The sequence below is a fragment of the Varanus komodoensis genome, unplaced genomic scaffold, assembly GCF_004798865.1.
Source record: "Varanus komodoensis strain SLA01 unplaced genomic scaffold, ASM479886v1 scaffold2, whole genome shotgun sequence".
Lineage (NCBI taxonomy): Eukaryota > Metazoa > Chordata > Lepidosauria > Squamata > Varanidae > Varanus > Varanus komodoensis.
Genome location: NW_025335568.1, coordinates 53,793,821 through 53,812,397, shown reverse-complemented (window position 1 = coordinate 53,812,397; position 18,577 = coordinate 53,793,821). Strand labels below are relative to the sequence as shown.

Genomic DNA, 18,577 nt, shown 5'->3' with positions numbered 1-18,577 from the left:
GAGAAGGAAGACAGGATTTGATCCCACAATGCAAAGGCACACAGAAGTAATGCTTTCCAGACAGGACTTATCCAAATTTTCCCAACACTAACCATCACAACTGCAGTGCTTGGGTTATTTTACATGCACCCATGGTAAGTGCATTACAGTTTGGTGTTTGTGTGGAGTTGGACTCACTCACATGGTCCTTTTTGATGTTTTCTGTTGTATTTGAATGTGCTCCTTTGTGTTACCTGTGAACCTTCTGTAATTTCATGGTGGCCAGGGGTGGAAAAGGGCAAGTTGCTTTTAGTCCACTGTGTACTCATTTTTTGATAGTAGGTATAGTACACTCTCAAAAGTAACTAAAAATACTGATTGATTCTGAACGTTCAGGGCAGAATCCAACAGAGTGCTCACGCCCCTTCTGATTCCCTTCCACAAGCAGCAAATCCACTGCTTTGGTTGCACAGGTGAGACCCACTGCCTAAACATGGGTGGTTCCCAGCGGAAGTTCTAATATGAAAGGACTCAGTCTCAGAGAAAGTATGTCTATATGAACTGGGAGGGGTTTGTGATCCTGAGCAGGTGGGTCTCTCCCTCCCTCCCTCTCACTCTCTCTTTCTTGCAATTTCATTTTAAAACTGCCCAATAGCCAAGATTCTCTGGCTGGTTAAAAAACGTTAGACAGACATGCACACACAGAGAAATCAATTTAAAACAACAAACTGCAATAGCAATTGCAATTCAATCAACACCAAAACTTAGCAGCAGTACAGAACAAAATGCCACATTCATAATAAAGCTAAAGGGTTAAATGGTTAAAATACTGGGAGAATAAAGGGTCTTCATCCGGTACTGAAAAAAATACGAAGTAGGCATCAAGTGTACCTCTTTGTGGAGCTCATTCCACAGCTGGGGTGCCACAACTGAAAAGGCTCCTCCGGGTAGCCACCTGCCTCACTTCCTTTGGAAAGGACCCCCGAAAAAGGACCCCCGAAGATGACCTACGACTCCTAGCAGGTATGTTTGGGACAAGGCTATGGGTGGGTTGCTGTGGGCAGCTGGTTAGCCACTGTGTGAACAGAATGCTAGACTAGATGGACGTGGTCTCACCCAGCATGGCTCCTCTTGTGTTCTTCACACTCATTTCGGAAAGGAGCCAGGTTTGCAGAGCTCCCCTGTAGGAGCTTTGATAATGTGCCTCCTTCCAGAAATGCATATTTCCACTCATTTCAGTTTTCCCTTCGAGGTATTGGCTCCCTTTTGCATAAGTGGCGGGCTCTGGTTGTGCGAAAGAATTTATGCAGTTGAGGAGAATCAGCAGGGGCACAAACACTTTGTTGGATCATATCCTTATGCCTCACACATTCTGCATCAAATGGATAACCAGGGCAAAGTATGTCATTCAGTGCAACGGTTCATCAAACACAAAGTGATCAAACACAAAGCAAGCCTTTATACTACACATGGCAATGAAAAAGAGTAGATTACAAATCTATGCATTTTGCAAAAGTGTTAAAACATTAGCAACACGGAAGGTTGCATGCCTGTTGCAATAAAAAGTTTTTGATGACAACAAAATACCATAAACCTGGAGGAAGTCAACCACCAGAAATACTCCTACCTACTTTGCCAGTTCTTCCTCCATTGCTGGGATGCAAGCAGGTAAGTGTCTCTGCTTCTCTCATCCCAATGTCTGGGGCTGGCCCACATTCTCAGGTCCCCTCCTACATCTCTTCTGATTCTTCTTCTGGAGACCAGTCAGCAGCCCTTGGGAACGTGTGCCCAAAGCATGTTCCGTCTCACTCCCAACCCTGAGGATGTTGTGTGCTGAAAACAGAGGTCCATGGCCTTTCAACGTAAGGGCACTCGACAATTTGCAGGTGAGGCGTCTTGGCTTGGTTGAGAAGCAGCCCGTTTTTCAAAGTTTCTCCCTGGCCCTCAGCATGTTTTCCAGATCTTGAGAAATAGGATGTCCTCATCTTTTCACTGGTGCCCTCTGCAGTGTGGCATCCGGGTGCTGACTGTGGACCTTACAGTGTTTAGAGCTATAAACTGTTCCTTTCCTGATGCTTGCATGTGACCATCTGCGGCTGCACATTCACAGGTGACCATTTCATGGGCTGCTGTACAGATACAGCAGCACTTGAAGTGCCTGTGGCTGGCCATCTGGGTATCCAGGCCCAGTGGCTCATCAGAACTATGCAGATGCTTCATCCACATCAATCAAGGATGATCTCCAAATTAGAACTGCAGATCTTTCAGTTCCAAAGGAATACACACCCTTGTGAGAGGTATGTTTTAGTGGAAGGTTCTCTGGACCTTCAATTCCTTGTTGATACCAGGGGAAATCCAGAACTTTTCCAGTTAGCTAACTTTTCACAATCTGAGTTTTCAAATTAGCTAGGATGAATGTGAGGAGGAAAATTAATTAAAAACAGTGATCTTTTCATTATTCTGTGTTCTAACAGTCTAATGTCTTTTGAATAATAAAGCACACAGTTTCAAAATTTCATCTTTCTGTGATTGTATTGGCAAGGACTAAAGTCTGCAGTCATGTAGCCGTGCTGGCTGGCACACACTGGGCGTTATAGGGCCTTTTTTGATCTGGACATGCCTGGCATAGCACCCTTATTCACACTAACAGGCACTTCTTTGAAAATGCACTCAAGGACGTCAGTACACAGAAATAAAAGTGGTAGAACTTCACAGTAAATTTTAATGCAAAGCTGATATAAGTTATAATTCATATATACAGTGTAGTTATAAACTATTTATGACTTGCTAATGTAATTACAGAAAAATGAAATTTTGAAAGCATATTTTTCATTATTATCTTTTCCTCTGGCTCAGGCAACAGGGATGCTGAGAAGAAGGAGCAGATGCTATGGCTCCTTGCTTAGTGGTTCCCTTCCTGTCAACAAGCAAGATGAGAAAGAGGGTGAGGAGCTATAACCACTGGGGATGATGCTGGGGAGAAGCTCAGCCCACCAGAGGAGGAAGCCTGTTGAGGAAGCCTGGCCAGGGCCCTCAGAAACTAGAGCCTGCCTGGGCAGGTACTGACCAAATGCAAACTGGTTCAGTGCCAGTTACACTGCTTTTCTTTTAGACCATGTCTTGGTAGGGGAATAAACTTGGCAGGATCTGAATCCAGCACCCCACGTCAGGTTACCCACAGTAGGCATGGCATACACATACAAGCAAATCCGGGCGAAGCCTTCATGTGGCCCCAAAGGTTAGCTGCAGTCCTGAAGGAAAGGAATGGAACACTGCACGTACTCAGAGGCAATTCCCTTTGTTATCTCCCCTGCATCAGGCTAAGCGTGGTTCTGAAGAAGACCTGCCTCTAACACTTTCTTTTTTCAGAGTGTTCTTGGGAATGGCTGCAGCTTCGTTGGTGGACTCAGAAGCGGAAAGAGTTGATTACTGAGGAATTGAGTAAGCAGTCTGTAGGCATGCATTAAATCGCACAGGCAAGACTTGCCTTTCAGCTGCAACAGGTGCCAACTCCCCCCATCATGAATTACCCCTGAGATTGCAGCAAACCTCATTTTAGACATCCTGGTACAATTTCAAACCAGCTATGACTTCATCTTGCGACATTAGGCTCGAGTGAGTGCTAAATCGTTTCTTTTGTCTTCAGGAATGACTTCAGAAATATTTTGCCAGTTTGCTGTGCATATTAATAACAAACACAGTCTGGCAGATGCCCACTGCCAATCTTCCAGTATCAAGGCTTTTACAAATGATTGCAGCATAAACGAGCCGGAGCACATAAGCCATGTTCCTATGCTAAATCCACCCACTCAGTCGTTCCTTGTGACTGAAGAATGGAGCTGCATCGTGGGTACATTCACGGAACTTGAGGAGCAGATATTTGTCCTGAACAGAATCTCTTGCCTGATAAGTTTTTGTGCACTGAGCAATTCCTTCCACAAGATAGTAGAAAGACCTTTTACCCATCAGTTGTGCTAAAAAGAAACCTGAAAAGACAAAGTGCACACTTTGGAAGTGCTGCTGCTATTGAAACATCAGGTTTGAATAATGAGTACAAACACAGGACTGTCTCACCTATGCCTGAATGGGACACTCAAAAGAATAACGTCTGGTTTGCATTTAGGTTGCTCTGGGAAATGTCTCCTTTACTGATTCATGTATTTATGAGGCAGGATTATTGGTGGATGCCAATTCAGGCCCTCAGTCTTAATTTCTCTGAACCGTAGAGAAATACACAATTGGTCTGCTCTTCTCTCACCATTTTTTCCTGGGAGTAGTCCATTAAATTCAATGGAACTTACTCAGGAGACATATATCATCGTATAGATTATATCTCTATAACTGCTTATGCCATAAACACCCATCTCAAATGCCTTTTGGTGGAGATCAATAGGGAATTATGTTATACTTCCTTTATAATTTTTTTCTAATAGGCCAGTGAGTCTATTTGCATTTACTATACAAAGAACGCATAGAACTGAAATTGGCTTCTCTGTGGGAAGGAAGAAATGCAAGGGAGACTCAAACAGGCAAAGGACCAGTTCTAGTTGGATTGCTTGCACTCACCCTTGGAGAGGAAAGCAAAAAGCCTGTTTAGGATGCACTCCTAGGTAGGTGTAAGCAGAAACAAAAACCCTTTAATTCCCAGAATTCTGCAGGACTGTTTCTGCTAAAAATGTAGAGTGCTGTGCCGGCCTTTTTTCCTTTTCCTTGTGCGATGTGCCTGTTTTGTTTTGCTCATACACTGTAAACCATTCCAGGAACCTTGTTGGATTGAGAAGTAGGATAAAATCCTTTCAGGGTCAGATGTTTGTTGTAGGTCCATTTTGTGTCTAAACTTTCAAAGAATTGCACTCCAAGCAAATAAACAAATATTTACAATAAATGCATATTCTCTTTATTATTTGCAGCAACACATATATTATTTCTATTGCAACTCGCTTTTTGTTCCACTGCGTGATTCCCAACTCGCCTCCTTTCTTTTCCTTCTCCTTTTGGTCTCGTCTTGTAAAATGCCAGCGCAGCCATAAAAAGCCGCCGCGACGTTAAAGCATCGCCCCTAGCAACTGTTGCCGGGCTAAAGTCAACGAGCCGCTCCTCCCTGCCGCCGATTGGTTGATTCTGGACTCTTCGCCTCATCAAAGGATTCGTACAGGAAAACTGTAAACTTTAAATCAAGTTTAGCCATATACACCACCAATTTTCTGCTACCAATGTCGGCTACTATATATTTGGTCTCTCTGGAGGGAGGAGCCCCTATCTGGCCAGGGCGACTTCTTTTATATTGTTATTTATTTTATATTGGGTTTTATATTGTTATTTTTGTATTTTATTGTATTTTATTCTGTGCTGTGAGCCGCCCCGAGGCTTCGGCAAGGGGCGGCATAGAAATGTTTTAATAAATAAATAAATAAATAGATAGATAGATAGAAGAACATGGAACATACCCAAGAGAGAGCATGACGTCCTTGCAGTGGACTATCCTACAGGGCTGGCGGAAAGGGCAGTGGAATTACTGCCATTGGGGATTTAAAAAAACAGTTTAAAAAGCGAGGGAGGAATCCGTAATTGTATAAACCAAGAAAAATCAGATTTAAAAAGAATAGCCTTTGTTGCTGACTTTATTGCTAATACATGGTGCCACGGTAAAATTCTGGATTTCTGCATTCTATTCAATGGGTAACTCTCACTTCCGTCCAGGGAAAGCCCATCGAAAGCAACCTGGAAGTCTCCCAGCCAACAATCACGACATTGCGATTCCTACCCTCCGTTTCTAGAGCGGCAAAAAGCACATAACTACGCAGCCGCAGTAGATTCTTTTTGGGCTGGCTGCTTTATTGCCTGGTTGAAAAGCTGCTTTCTTCCAAAACCGGCAAAGAAAATGTCAACGCCATTCCTGAAGTTTCTGTTCTGTAGTTTCCTTGGAGCCTTCAATTAAACGCTGTAGCTTCGCCTTGCTTTCACTCGGAAACATTTTTTTTCAGGCACAAAGTCGGACCCCTTCAGGGTAGAGGTCCAAGACTAAGCCCGTCGCGCAAGAGGCCCTTTGCCTCGCACGCGTCGCAACCGGCTGCCTGCCTGTGCGCTAGGCTGGCGAAGCGGGGCGGCGGACGCGGAGCGAGGGACCTGTCTCCCGGGCCCGCTATGTATTACAAGTTCAGCGGCTTCACACAGAGGCTGGTTGGGGTGGGCGCTTCCACTGCTTACACCCCGCAGGTAACGAGCAGCACATGTTGGCCCTTCGCAGGGGGACTTGACCTTCACAACCTTACTACGGAGGGGAGTGGGGAGACTGAGGAAGCGGATCCTCACGAAGTGCGTTTGTCGCAGGGCAGCTAGAGAATGAGAAAGGATGGGCGAGGAGGAGCACATGGCTCCTGCCCTTGGTTTTTTGGCTGGAAGGCTGCTTATGGTGTCTCCTGTTCTTTCTGGCTTGTGGCTGATTGAAAAAGGAAAGGTGAACTGGCTGGGCTGGACGATCTTCAGGCATGGTGGCCCTGCGCCCTCTTACAGAGGGCACAGCTTGACTTGGGGGGCTGCTCCTTGTAGGCCTCCAGATGGTGTTGGACTGTAATTCCCATTGTCCCTCACCATTGGCTGTGCTGGCAGGGGCTGATGGGAGCTGTGGTTCCTCGGATGTTTTGGCCCACAAGAGGCATGCACTTGTTCTTTTATGTTTGAAGCCCAAGCTTGATGTCAAAGAATCCTGAGAATTCCTGAAACTTGAGGCTAGTGGGCTGAACAGGCATGCATGCATGCACGCCACTTGGCCACATTAAATCCTCCATCATGACCAGATATACCACATTGCTGTTTAGATTATGGTTATTTTTTATAATATTGCATGTATATTTGTAAATTGAGACATGCACTTTATACATTTATTTATTAGATTTCAGTTTTGCCTTTTTCTTACAAAAAACTCAAAAGTAGTTTCCATCATTCTCCACTTCCTGCTCTCAAGTTTATCCCCACAACAACAGCCCTGCTAGGTAGGTTGGACTATAAGGCTGTGACTAGCCCAAAGTCACTCAGCTGGTTCCATGACTGAGTGGGAACTAGAACCCAGATTTTCTGAGTCCCAGTCCTGCAGTCCTAACTACTACAACATACTGGTTCTCAAGATGAAGATGCCACTAGTGGAGTCCCACAAGGTTCTGTATCAGGACCTATTCAGAAATGATCAGGAATTAAGAACAAGTAGTGAGGTGTCCAGGTTTGCTGGTGACACTACATTTTTAGGTTGGTTAAAACCAGAAGGGACTGTGAGGAGCTCCAAAGGGATCTCTCCAAACTGGGAAAATGGACATCAAAATGGCAAATGCAGTTCAACATAACCAAGTGCAAAGTAATGCATGTTGGGGCAAAAAAAATCCCAACTTCAAGTATATGGTTGATGGGGTCTGAACTAGCAGTGATTGAACAAGAAAGGGATCTTGGGGTAGTGGTGGACAGTTCAGTGAAAACGTTGGCCTAGTGCTGAGCTGCTGTGAAGAAGGCAAACTGCTAGGCACCATGAGGAATGGGATAGAAAGCCGAACTACCAAAACCTTACTTCCCTTATACAAATCCTTAGTGCAGCCACACCTGGAATATTGTGCTTAGTTCTGGTCACCTTACCTGAAAAAAAACATTATTGAGTTGGAAAAGATTCAGAGAAGGGCAGATTCCTGAGGGTGGAGGCTATCAGTGGCTACTAGCCTTGATAGCTCTGTGCTTCTTCCTTTACCAGAGTTGGGTTCCTGCATGCACCACTTGCTGAGGAGCAGCAGAAGAGAAGGTCTTACACCTATCCTGCTGGAGGGATCCTCTGGGCAGCTGGTTTGCCACTGGCTGGACTAGATGGACCTTTGGTCTGATCCATCGTGACTTTTCTTATGTTGTTATGTGTAAGACTGCCACTTCTCTTGGCAAAAGATGGAACAACTCAGTGTGCAGGTGAAAGGCCATAGGTTTCATTCACAGGCACCGCTTTAACTCAGAGAGAGGTTGGTTTTGCTTGCTTGTTTAATAAACATACTTCCTTTCAGTAATGACTATGAGAGCCATTTACAAAAACAAAACCCAGCTCAATAAAATGTGACTATAATAAATTGCAGTTATGTCAGGCAAATAGTGATGACAAGAGATGAAGTTATCAGCTTTATTGATAAATTGAAAGTTAATAAATCACCAAATCTAGGTGGTATCCATCCTAGAGTTCTTAAAGGACTTAGATATGTAATTACTGGTCCTCCAACAAACATATGTAGCAAGTCCCTAATATCTTCTGTATCAGAGAACTGGCAAGTGGCTGATGTAATTGCAATTTTTAAAAAGGAATTTGAGGGGGATCTGGGAAATTGCAGGTCTGTTAGCTTAACATCTGCTCTGGGCAAATTGGTTGAAAGTTTTATTCAGGATAAAATGAGAACATGTTTAGAAGAGGAAACCCAGTTGATAAAATTTCAACATGATTTCCATAAAGGTGGGTCCAATTTCCGTGACCTTTTAGAGTTCTTTGAGAGTGTCAATGAGCATTTGGACAGGGGTAGACTCTGCTAACTTGTACTCCCTTCCCACCCCCCAAAAAATGGTTTTAACAACATTCCTCACTAATGAAGTCCCCTCAGTAAACTTAGCAATCATGGAATAGGAGGAGAGGTAACTGTTACAGAACAGAAGCTAATTTGGCCCTCATTGGTGTTAATGGTTTACATTGAGGTAAATTGCCCAGAGAGCTTCAGCTAAAAAATAATAGAGAAATGAAAAAAAAATGTTTCCTTGTTTTTGTTTTCTTTTTTCTTTTTGTTTGTTTTTGAAAAGGGCTACATAAGTGAAAAGGTTTCCTCAAGGAGGCTAAAGGGCTTAGGAAGTGGCAGAAGCTATGCAGTGACTTCTCCTCTCTGCCAATGCCTCTCAATTGAGGAAATAACGTGTCCCTTAGGACTGAATGGCTTAAGTCTTAGCTGGTTGTTATTTTGTGTCACCTGTGATAGGATTCTCTGCATCAGCAAAGCTATGAAAGCTGCATGGAAAAGGCTCTGATGCGTGGCTGCCTGCAGCAGTGAGATTAATGTCTAATCTACTCAGACCTTGTAATCAGAAATATATTCATAAACTACTAGATAACACACAAGCCTTGACACATGTGGCGGGGTGGGGAGGGGGGATAACAACACTACACGCACAGAGGAATCTGTTCCCCACCACCAGTCTTGCTATTGAAGATCTCAGCACCCTGATTCAATGCAGAGTAGAAACAAACCTGAATCAATATTAGTGCTACTAATGTGTAAATGTACAGCTGAATTCTGCTGGTTTCTTTCAGCTTACAGATGAACCTCTAAATCTCTTAAGAATGGTTTTAAGGGTTTGAAAGCACTCTGCTTACTGAGGCTTCCTAAGCTGATTCATGTGATCTTTTTGGAGTCAGAATGTTAGTTGAAATTAACTTGTAGTGAAGTGGTTGCCCATCTGTTTCATTTCATTTCCACCCTTTTGCTCTAGGAATCCACAATTTATGGCTGTCTTGGTAGTCAACCATTTCTGGATGTTATCTGTGAAGTCCAATCCCACCTAGAAGGACATGGGATCCAGCCCTCTCATTGCAGGACTCCAGTCTCCCATTCAGATTCTAACCAGACCTTACCCTTCTTAGCTTCCAAAATTAAGCAGAATCAGGCACTTTAGGCTATATGGAAGTCTGAAGATAGATCCCTTCCCAAAACTGAAAGGCCATATAAAGATGATCATTGTTGCTACATGCCATCAAGTCATGCCTGATTTAGGGCACCCCAAAGTATATAGACCCTCCAAAATGTCCCATCCTTGGCAGCCCTTCTTCACTCTAGTAAGTACAAAGCTATGGCTTTCCCTCTGGAATTGATCCGTCTCATAGCTGGTTGTCGTCATCTTCTGCCTTCAGCTTCCCTAGCATGACTCCTGTTCGGTGAGTCTTGCATTCTCATGATGTCCCCAAAGTATGACAGCTTCAATTTTTGCTTTCAGAGTTCTGGCTTAATTAATCTAGGGCCCACTTTTTTGTCTTTCTGATGCCTCAGAGATTTGCAGCACTCTTCTCCAGCACCGTATTATGAACACATCTTTTTCCTTACTGTCAACTTTCTTCATTGTCCAGATTTCATGTCTATACGTAGTGATCAGATGATTGTATCTCAGCTTAATAAGTCAAAATATGAATAAACATTTTTGCCACATACTCATCCCCTTTGCACTTTCCTTTGAGTGAACATGCCAGGTAGTCTTCCTTTAATTGTAGTTTCCTGCTTTGCCAAAACCAAGAAAATATGGGAAATGGCTTTGGAACAAGCTCAGTTATTAAATTCTGTTTTGAAGTTGGTTTAATAATCTCCCTTGTTCTGGAGCCAGTAACCATAGTTTCTTAGTTGGGATGAAATGAGAAACTGTCATCCGTTGCCAAGGTCTTAGTTTGTTCATTCAAGGTGGGCAGAACAAAAGCTGTATGCATTCTCCAAGGCTTGTTTTTATCTTGGCTTATTGGCACACAACTCTATGCAGTGGGATGCAACTATGAAGAAAATAATGGGCACTAAACTCTATAAAATGCTGCTGTTCTGCAGCAGTCCAGTCCAATATAGAATTTGAACACCTAACACTGCCTGTGATGAAAATTTGAGCAGAGTTGGCTCTGCCACTAGGTAGAGTGAGGCAGCTGCCTGAAGCAGCAAACATTTGATGTGAAAAGGGAGCAAAATGTTATTGATTGCTGATTGTTGTCTTTTTACGGTGAGGGAAGTGCTTGTGGGATTTTCCATTTCAAGCACTGAAATCACGTGGCCAGCCTTCAGTTCCATGGCTTGGCGAAGAGGTTTGTCATTTGCTGCTTTATCTTAGGCAGTAAAAGTTCTTGCGTGAGCTCTGGCTAGAAGTCTTCCACCAGCACAGTAATTTCTTCTCTCCGTCTTGAGTAACATTAAAACTAAGGCTATTCCTTATGGTATATTAGAAGAAGATCTAACATAATGGAATGGCATTTTAGAAGTGTGATATTCATTAACAGATATGTTTTAGAAAATGGAGTAACAAAAGTTACATCTGAATACACAAAGTTCAGTTCTTTGTAATTAAGAAGCAGAAATTAAACTTCCATGCTCCATCAAACAGCTGACAAATGTTAAGAAAAGTCAGCCTGCTGAATGTAAGAAGTTTTCAGTAGTTGCTCTTAAACAGCAGAACTTTGAACAGGAGCAGTGAAATGTTGAAATTAGGCTGATGTAAGCATACAGGCTGAGATCTCTCCTTTCCTTTGATTTTTGACTGGCTTGTGTTTTAAATCTTTCCTAACCCTAGCCTAAGACTGCTAAGACACTTTTAGAAAATATTTAGGCTTGGATTGTGGTGGGTCTTCAGTGGGAGGAATTTCTTCATTTTAGAGCACTCTAAATAAAGTCTCCATTATTGTATGAAGTGATGTAGTTGAGGAGGCTGTTGATGTGTATATGAGATTTTTAATACATCAGAATCAAATGAAAGCAGTTCATATGAATGGTATTTGAACAGGATTTTGAAAGCTCTGTCAGTATTTTAATCTAAGGTATTCTACTTATGAATAAATATAGTAATGGTACAATATGATAGTATTTTTGATACTGTACTGTGAATTCCTGCTCAACTAAGCCACATGGAACATCCAGTTGACATTGGCTTTCCAATGTTTTCATTTATTTATATCTGAATATATGGAGAAGGTGATCATAAGGGCTCGGCCTATGTGAATATACTCCTGCCCTTTCAATGGCCATAGCAAGCCTATTCAGTGAGTATTGCAGTAGCTTTATAGTCCAGGGCCCAATTCAGGATAGTAGTTTTGACCTACTACAACTTCACAGACCAAGAAGCTGCTTATCCAAGGGACTAGCTCTCCTGATAGTCTGCTTATGAGTCATCTGCAGTCAGAAGATGCCTTTGTCATAAGCGTCTGGGATGGTGGCATAGAGGGATATGTTGCTCTGGTGGAAGATTTGCTCTTTGATGTGGAAAGCTACTCATCTCTGGCTGTTTTGGGACTGCTAAATAATTGTTTAGCTTGCTTTTCTAGGTTTTTTATTAAAATTTTACCTTTTGTATAAAAGCATGTATAACACAGCTTCTCGCCAAATAGAATATTTATAATATAATAGTACTTTAAACAATACCCTGAGGGGTCCACAGATTGTAGAGTTAACTCTATTGTGTATACATATTTGAAAGAAATATGCAACCCGTGGTTTGAGACACGCAACATTTCCAAATACATATGTTTATGTTTTATGTATATGCAATGCAGCATCCAAGATCTGTCTTGGGATAGGTTCTAATAGAACCTGTGGAGCTGAACAAATTTCCTACTGCATGCTTTTAAATATAAAGTTTGATATAAAGTTACTCTAACCTGAAGTGTGAAAATTATATTTAAAAATGCCCTTGATTGGCAGGCAGCTAGATAGATGTACAAACAGAAAGTAATTAGTACATACTCATTCCAAGCATGCACTTATTAGCCTTGTTAAAATGCAAATTTAATACCAAACATACTGTGCTCACACTTACTGTCTGGAATAACAACACAGAGAATCTCTATGTAGGTAACTGTGGTTCTGTTCTGTAGCCTGTTTACTTTATGCTAGACCTATGAAATTCAGTGCTCAGGAGTGAGTGAGTTGCAAATTGCCTCTGTGCTAAGTAAAACCTTGCTCAATTAACTGCCTTTGGGCTATCCATTAGCACTCCTTGGTAAACAGGGAGACACACTGCATTGTGAAGGCAGCATGTTCTGCTCTTAATTTAAGTGGTGTGTGTTTCTTTTAAGGGATGTTAATAATCATGTCCCAGACTCCTGGGAAATAAAGGCTAAATGACTGATTGGCTAGGAACCACCTTTCCCCATTTTGCTGTACTTACATTACTGGATCAGTTCCCATATAATTTACTGCAGAGGTGGGCAACTTGTGGTCCTCCAGATGTGTTGGCCTACAAGTTCCATCAGCCCTAGCCAGCTTAGCCAGTGGTGAAGAATGATAGATGTTGTAGGCCACAAGTTGCCCACCACTATTAAATCAACTGCAATTCAGTGCACGTTTACCCTGGGAGTAAACTGGATCAAATGTAGTGGAGTTTACTTCTGCATAAGGTTGTGCTGGAAAGGGCAGGGAAGGATAAGGTGATGCGTCCAACATCAGAGCTTCATCCCGCTAAGGGATTAGCTACCTTTCTCTTGTTGCCTGTCATCTGATCCTTCTTTATTCTAACCCCTTCCCCCAGGTTCATGAGTGCAAACATACCCACTGAGGAAAACTAGCAGGGTATTATTATTTAACACATTTTGATGCATAAGAACACTTCTAGAAAAACAGACAGTAAAGCAGCAGTAATAAAATACTAGATCCATAAATGCAATCTTAAAAGTAGAGCAATCCTGTAGTAGAAGCATCCATTCAGCTATTGTAAGCCATTCGCCAGAGGAAGGTTTTGCCTGCTTCTCTGGAATTAGCTGGAGGTTATTCCAGAACAAATGCTGAAGCAGTTGCTTGATCCTCCAGTATGGTATGACCAGCCAGTGGCCCACTCTGCAGAACATAAGCAGCAGATAGCATGAGCTCTGTGGGTGTCAGGCCATAACAAACATCTTTAAAGGTAGCAGCCAGCACCTTGATTCAGCCTTGTACATGAATTGGCAGCCAGTTCAGTTGCCACACAACAGGCAGAATGCATTCTTGAGAGAGGTTCCCTGCTAGGGTAGCACACAACTGCCTTGATGCAAAGATGGAGGAAAGAGCAAAGTAAGCAAATTCAGAAGTGCCAGAAGTTATAAATAGCAGTTATAATGGCCACTGACAGCAAATAGTTCTGAGTTATGCGCGCTGAGGAAAATAGGTAGTTGATTGCAGCAAAGCTGATGGACAGGACACCACTGTCTCCCTTCGCTCCCATAGAACAGGCATGAATTGCCATTTGCAGGCAAAAATTGTAGCTACATATACAGTTGGCTTGGGAAGGTGCAATCCCAAGTTTATTCACACCGAGTGTAGTCTTCACACAGAGCATAGATACAAGCTATATAGTTACTGGAAATGTGCTCAGTAGAAATGAGTTTGATTTCTTTATGCAGGGACTCAAGCCAATAGTGTCCACGGAATCACCAGCTTTGATACTTGAAACGCCAACGAAAATTGCCTCAGAAGCTCCATCAACAGTTGAGCATTTTGGTAAAAGCAGAGTGGTAGAACTGCAAAAGTTTTTTCAGGTAAGAACATGGGGGGAGAGGTTCAGTTTATGTTCTTAGAGAAGTTCATCTCTTATTGTTGTGCCTCAAAAATTTTGTTTCTCAATATTCTGCACCAGATTCTAATACACATGCTTAATAGAACAAAAAAACATATTGAATTCCGTATTCCACTTTTCTAACATTAGCATGCTAAAGACTGCATACCAATACAAAGGAAAACAAATGCAGCACTCTTTTTCTTCTCCACTCTGCTACAGAAGCTTGGCATATTCAGTCTGCTTTACAAATGGGAATTATATAACTAGATTGAATCCTACAGCTATTAACCTCTTATGTACAGACTAATGAATTCCAGAAGCTTATGCTACAGTTTTATTATAATTGCTTTATTATTAGTTTGTATCTTGTTTTCTATCTATGTCTCCTATCAGTGTTTGAGGAATCTGCTTTGTCAGTGGGAATCCATCTGATTTTCTCAACTTGGCTGCCTGGACCCTGGCTTGCTTCTCCCCGCTCTAAGTCTGCCTTGTGCTGAGTGCCCATGAGGGCACCTGGCAGGAAGTGAGTCCAAGCAAGTCCATGAGGCTGGCAGGTGCACATACCTCCCACTGCCCTGCACTCACTGTGGAAGCATTTTCTCTTCCCCACATGTGACTTACGGGCTCTGCATACTTGGTGCAAAGAGGGGGTCTGCTAGCAATCCTGAGCATTTGCAGGCTTGGCTTGGCTCACTTCTTGATCAGAGAGGAGTGTAGGAAAGAAGTCTGAACAGTCAGATTCTGACCATATCTTTGAATCCCTAAAAGTCTGTGTGTGTGTGTGTGTGTGTGTGTGTGTGTGTAAGAAACATCACTTAATTAAGTTCTCCCACCTACCTTGTTCCAAGTTTAGTGTTACTGGGCTGAAAAGCATCTCATGTGGTACAGTTATTCAGGACACAGTCCTATTCGTATTTAGACAGAAAACAGTCCTGCAGCAGCATCCCTGAGCCCTCTCTGTTGTCTGGGTGATATTAGGAGTTGCAGGATTTATTTCTATCCAGATCTGCATAGGATTGTGCCCTTAAAAGACTGTCCTGTAGAACATTCTTTGTTAATAAGTACTGCAGGCATGATGGGGTGTCAGAGACGTCAGATATATGGCTGCCACTGAAAACAGCACCATATTTCGCTCCCTTTCCTCTCCATACATTCTAGATAGGGTAGAATGCTTAACACAATAGGATTTAACTCATGGTGCTATTCTGTGCTCCCCTAGCTGTGCTCCATAGAACTGACTGCTTCTATGGAGAACACGAAGTGTAATGAAGACATGAATCTAAGAAGCCACCTTGTATCTTATGCTGTATTTCTGTTTAGATGTCCCAAGTTTTCAGACTTTCCCATCATCTGTGAACTGATCTTTTTTTTACCTGGGGGTGCCAGGTATTGAACCTGGGACCTTCACTCAAATTGTGAGCTCTGTCAGTGAGCTGTGGTCTCTCCCTGATGTCAAAGCATGACAACTAAAGCTTCGGAAGAGGGAGGAAAGACTTCAGTGTGCAGCTGCTTAAATACTAAATGCAGTGCAAGCCGCCCACAATCAAATGCAATCAGATCAGTTTCTTCTTTGAAATTCATGCCGTTATTGCATGGATTTGTAATGGAGCTTACTGAAAGCACTGGACCAGTGACGTGGTGCTGAGGTGAGGTTCTGTGTTAAAAGTGCCCAGATCCTCAGGAGGCAGCATGATAGATATCTGCAGGATTGCGTGTGTTCTGCATTTAAATTAGCCAAAAAAGCCTTCTCTGTCAGCCTTAATACTTGACAAGCTGTACAAACAATGCAAATGCCCGTATTTGCTTGATTTGATTAATCTTTCTGCTGTCACAGGGAAGGACAGGGCACTGAAGCCATACCATCTGACACTGAGAATATTTCTTTGCCTATGTCTCTGGTTAATTTCACCAGTCACCATTAGTTTCAAGAATGTCTTCCCTGTCATGGGTAGAGTCGTACTTAGGAGGTAGTGGCAGGATTGAGATAACTTTTTAGGATGTTGATCCTTGCACAAAGTATCAGATGAGGAATTTATCAAATCTAGACACATAGTTTGATTGCAAGAAGGCAAGGAAGGCCTTTTCACTGAAGAAAAGCTAGCTGCTTGTCCCAGCTTAAGAGTTTTTGGCCAAGTCTTGCATAAACTGCCTTTTCTTTCTCTGTTTCTTAAGAAAGCATGCCTTCCTTAATATGTCTCAATATACTTTATTGCTAGAAACCTGATGGTCTGCCGGTACATCTGAAACGTGGTGTTCCTGACCAGCTTCTTTATCGGACCACTATGGCGCTAACAATAGGTGGGACCATCTACTGCCTCATAGCCCTCTACATGGCTGCCAACCCAAAAAGAAGGAAGTGACTCATTTCTTACCAGTGCAGACTGATACCTTATCCTCTGGAAGGAACCTTCAGCAATTACACTTCACTCATGTGATTTGTACATAGAAAAGTTTTGAAGTATGCTAGTGAGTTTAAGAAAAATACTGTGCAGAGTGGTGCACTTCCAACACTTAGGGAAAGAAGAACAAAAATCAATGCCAGATGGTGGGAGGAAGTCATCATCTCCTATGTAATTTTGCAGATTAGTTTACTCACCCTTCACTAAAGCATAATTGATTAGCTTGCCGAGTTTACAAGCTGGAAGGCATAAGCTGATGATTGAAAGTGGAAATCAAGTTACGTTGACCCCTGCCTTAACATCACCCCATTCTTGAAAGGAACAAGGGTGAAAAGATTTTGAAAATCCACTTGACTTACAGAAGCTACAGTGATGGGTTAAAGTATTGCGTTGATTCAAAATGGGGAACTGAGAGTATTTATTTTGACACTTCTCATAGGAATCTAACATTTGGGCCTCTTCAGATTCTCTTGAAAACCTTGCTGCGTTTTTCATGGAGTCGTTTCTGGTGAAGGGCTATGTTGTTCTGGTCAGCTCATAACATTCTAATCTAAAGATATGTATACTTCATTAGTTCCACTTCTGTGAGCACATCTCTTGGAAGCAGAGTGTTGCTTTTGAGACAGGTTCCATGTAGCAGCACTAACTACAACATGTTCTCTCACACACACACCCATACACACAATTTCTCTAAAATAAAGTTCTGTTTGTTTTAACATTGGAATAAATATAGTAGTATGAATACTGGACTCTTTTATATTGGTGTGTCTTTCTTTTATTGATAATTTGGTATACTTTTAACAATTTTTTATTCTCTACTTTCAGCAGAGGTAGAAAACCAGTTGAACCTCCTGAATGTAACAAATGACCCAGCATTTTCCAGACTTAGGGTAGCTGAGAGAAACACTGTAAATACTCTAGCTGCCTTCAGTGAAAAGATCAGTTTCACATCTAATTAGTAAAATAGATTTGAAAGATTATTCAGTGATAAATGATGGACATATGTAGACTCGGAAAATATAGGGAACATATGTATGAATGAGATCTGAGAACAGAACATAAATGGGAAAGTACAATTGAAATACATGTAATGATTGGCTGGGATAATGGAAAATAAGTGGAAATGTTGCCATAATAGAAAATTAAAGGATAAGACAACAATTGTGGCATAGCAATAGCAGTTTACACAGGAATAATTAGAAGGAATAATTATTAGTGTTCTATCCTTTTTTCCTGAAAAGAACCCAAGGCAACTTACATAATCTTCCTCTCCATTGTATCCTTACAATAACCCTGTGAGGTAGGCTAGGCTGCGAATCACTGACTGTCCCAAAGTCACCAAGTGCACTTCATGGCCAAGTCTTTGATTTCCTAATTCGAGTTCAGCACTAGTGACTGCACCATGTCTGCTCTCAGCTGCTAATAAACATATATTGTTGTCTAAATGCCATCCTTACAGTGCTTCCATAAGTTGAAACGCGTTAAAGCTTGCCAAGTCTTTTCCTATACAGGCATATAGCTGAAAGATTAAAGAACGTGGACAGAAAGTGCAAGCAGGAAACCAAGGTTCAGGCTTGGGTGACTGTTGAGGAAGATTGATCCTGTATATAGCAGCAAGGAAAGCCAGTTCAAATTTATGGTGGCGCTGGTGAAACTTGACAGAGGAGTGTGAACCTTGGAAGAGAATGACCCCCACCCCAATCAGTGACCAGGAAAGCCTATCCTTTTAAGACCAGTGTTAAAGCTATCTCAGTAGCCAGAACATTGGGAGCTAATCCCTTCCTGGTGAGCTGCAGTGATGTTCATTGTCGCTAGTTGCTGCTGGACAGTCAGTTGGCTACTGTGTGAGCTGAATACTGTGCTGGATATGCCTTTCATCTGATGTTAGTTGCAGACTCACATCCAACCCATCGTGACCCCATGGGCAACATTCC

The 18,577-nt window shown here is 42.3% G+C and overlaps 1 protein-coding gene across 1 annotated transcript; it reads left to right on the top strand.

Moving 5' to 3' along the window:
- Window positions 1-6,030: 6,030 nt before the first annotated feature.
- Window positions 6,031-17,392, top strand: LOC123023025 (cytochrome c oxidase subunit 7A-related protein, mitochondrial). Its single transcript, XM_044429354.1, has 3 exons — window positions 6,031-6,195; window positions 14,090-14,224; window positions 16,461-17,392. The coding sequence occupies exons 1-3, from the start codon at window positions 6,124-6,126 to the stop codon at window positions 16,602-16,604; spliced, it is 351 nt and encodes a 116-aa protein (XP_044285289.1). The 5' UTR covers window positions 6,031-6,123; the 3' UTR covers window positions 16,605-17,392.
- Window positions 17,393-18,577: the final 1,185 nt, after the last annotated feature.

Excerpts from the sequence above, each read along its gene's own strand:
- LOC123023025 (XM_044429354.1), top strand. The coding sequence starts at position 6,124 with ATGTATTACAAGTTCAGCGGCTTCACACAGAGGCTGGTTGGGGTGGGC. Across the intron at positions 6,196-14,089 it reads CCACTGCTTACACCCCGCAG|GGACTCAAGCCAATAGTGTC; the intron begins GTAACGAGCAGC and ends TTCTTTATGCAG. Across the intron at positions 14,225-16,460 it reads AACTGCAAAAGTTTTTTCAG|AAACCTGATGGTCTGCCGGT; the intron begins GTAAGAACATGG and ends CTTTATTGCTAG.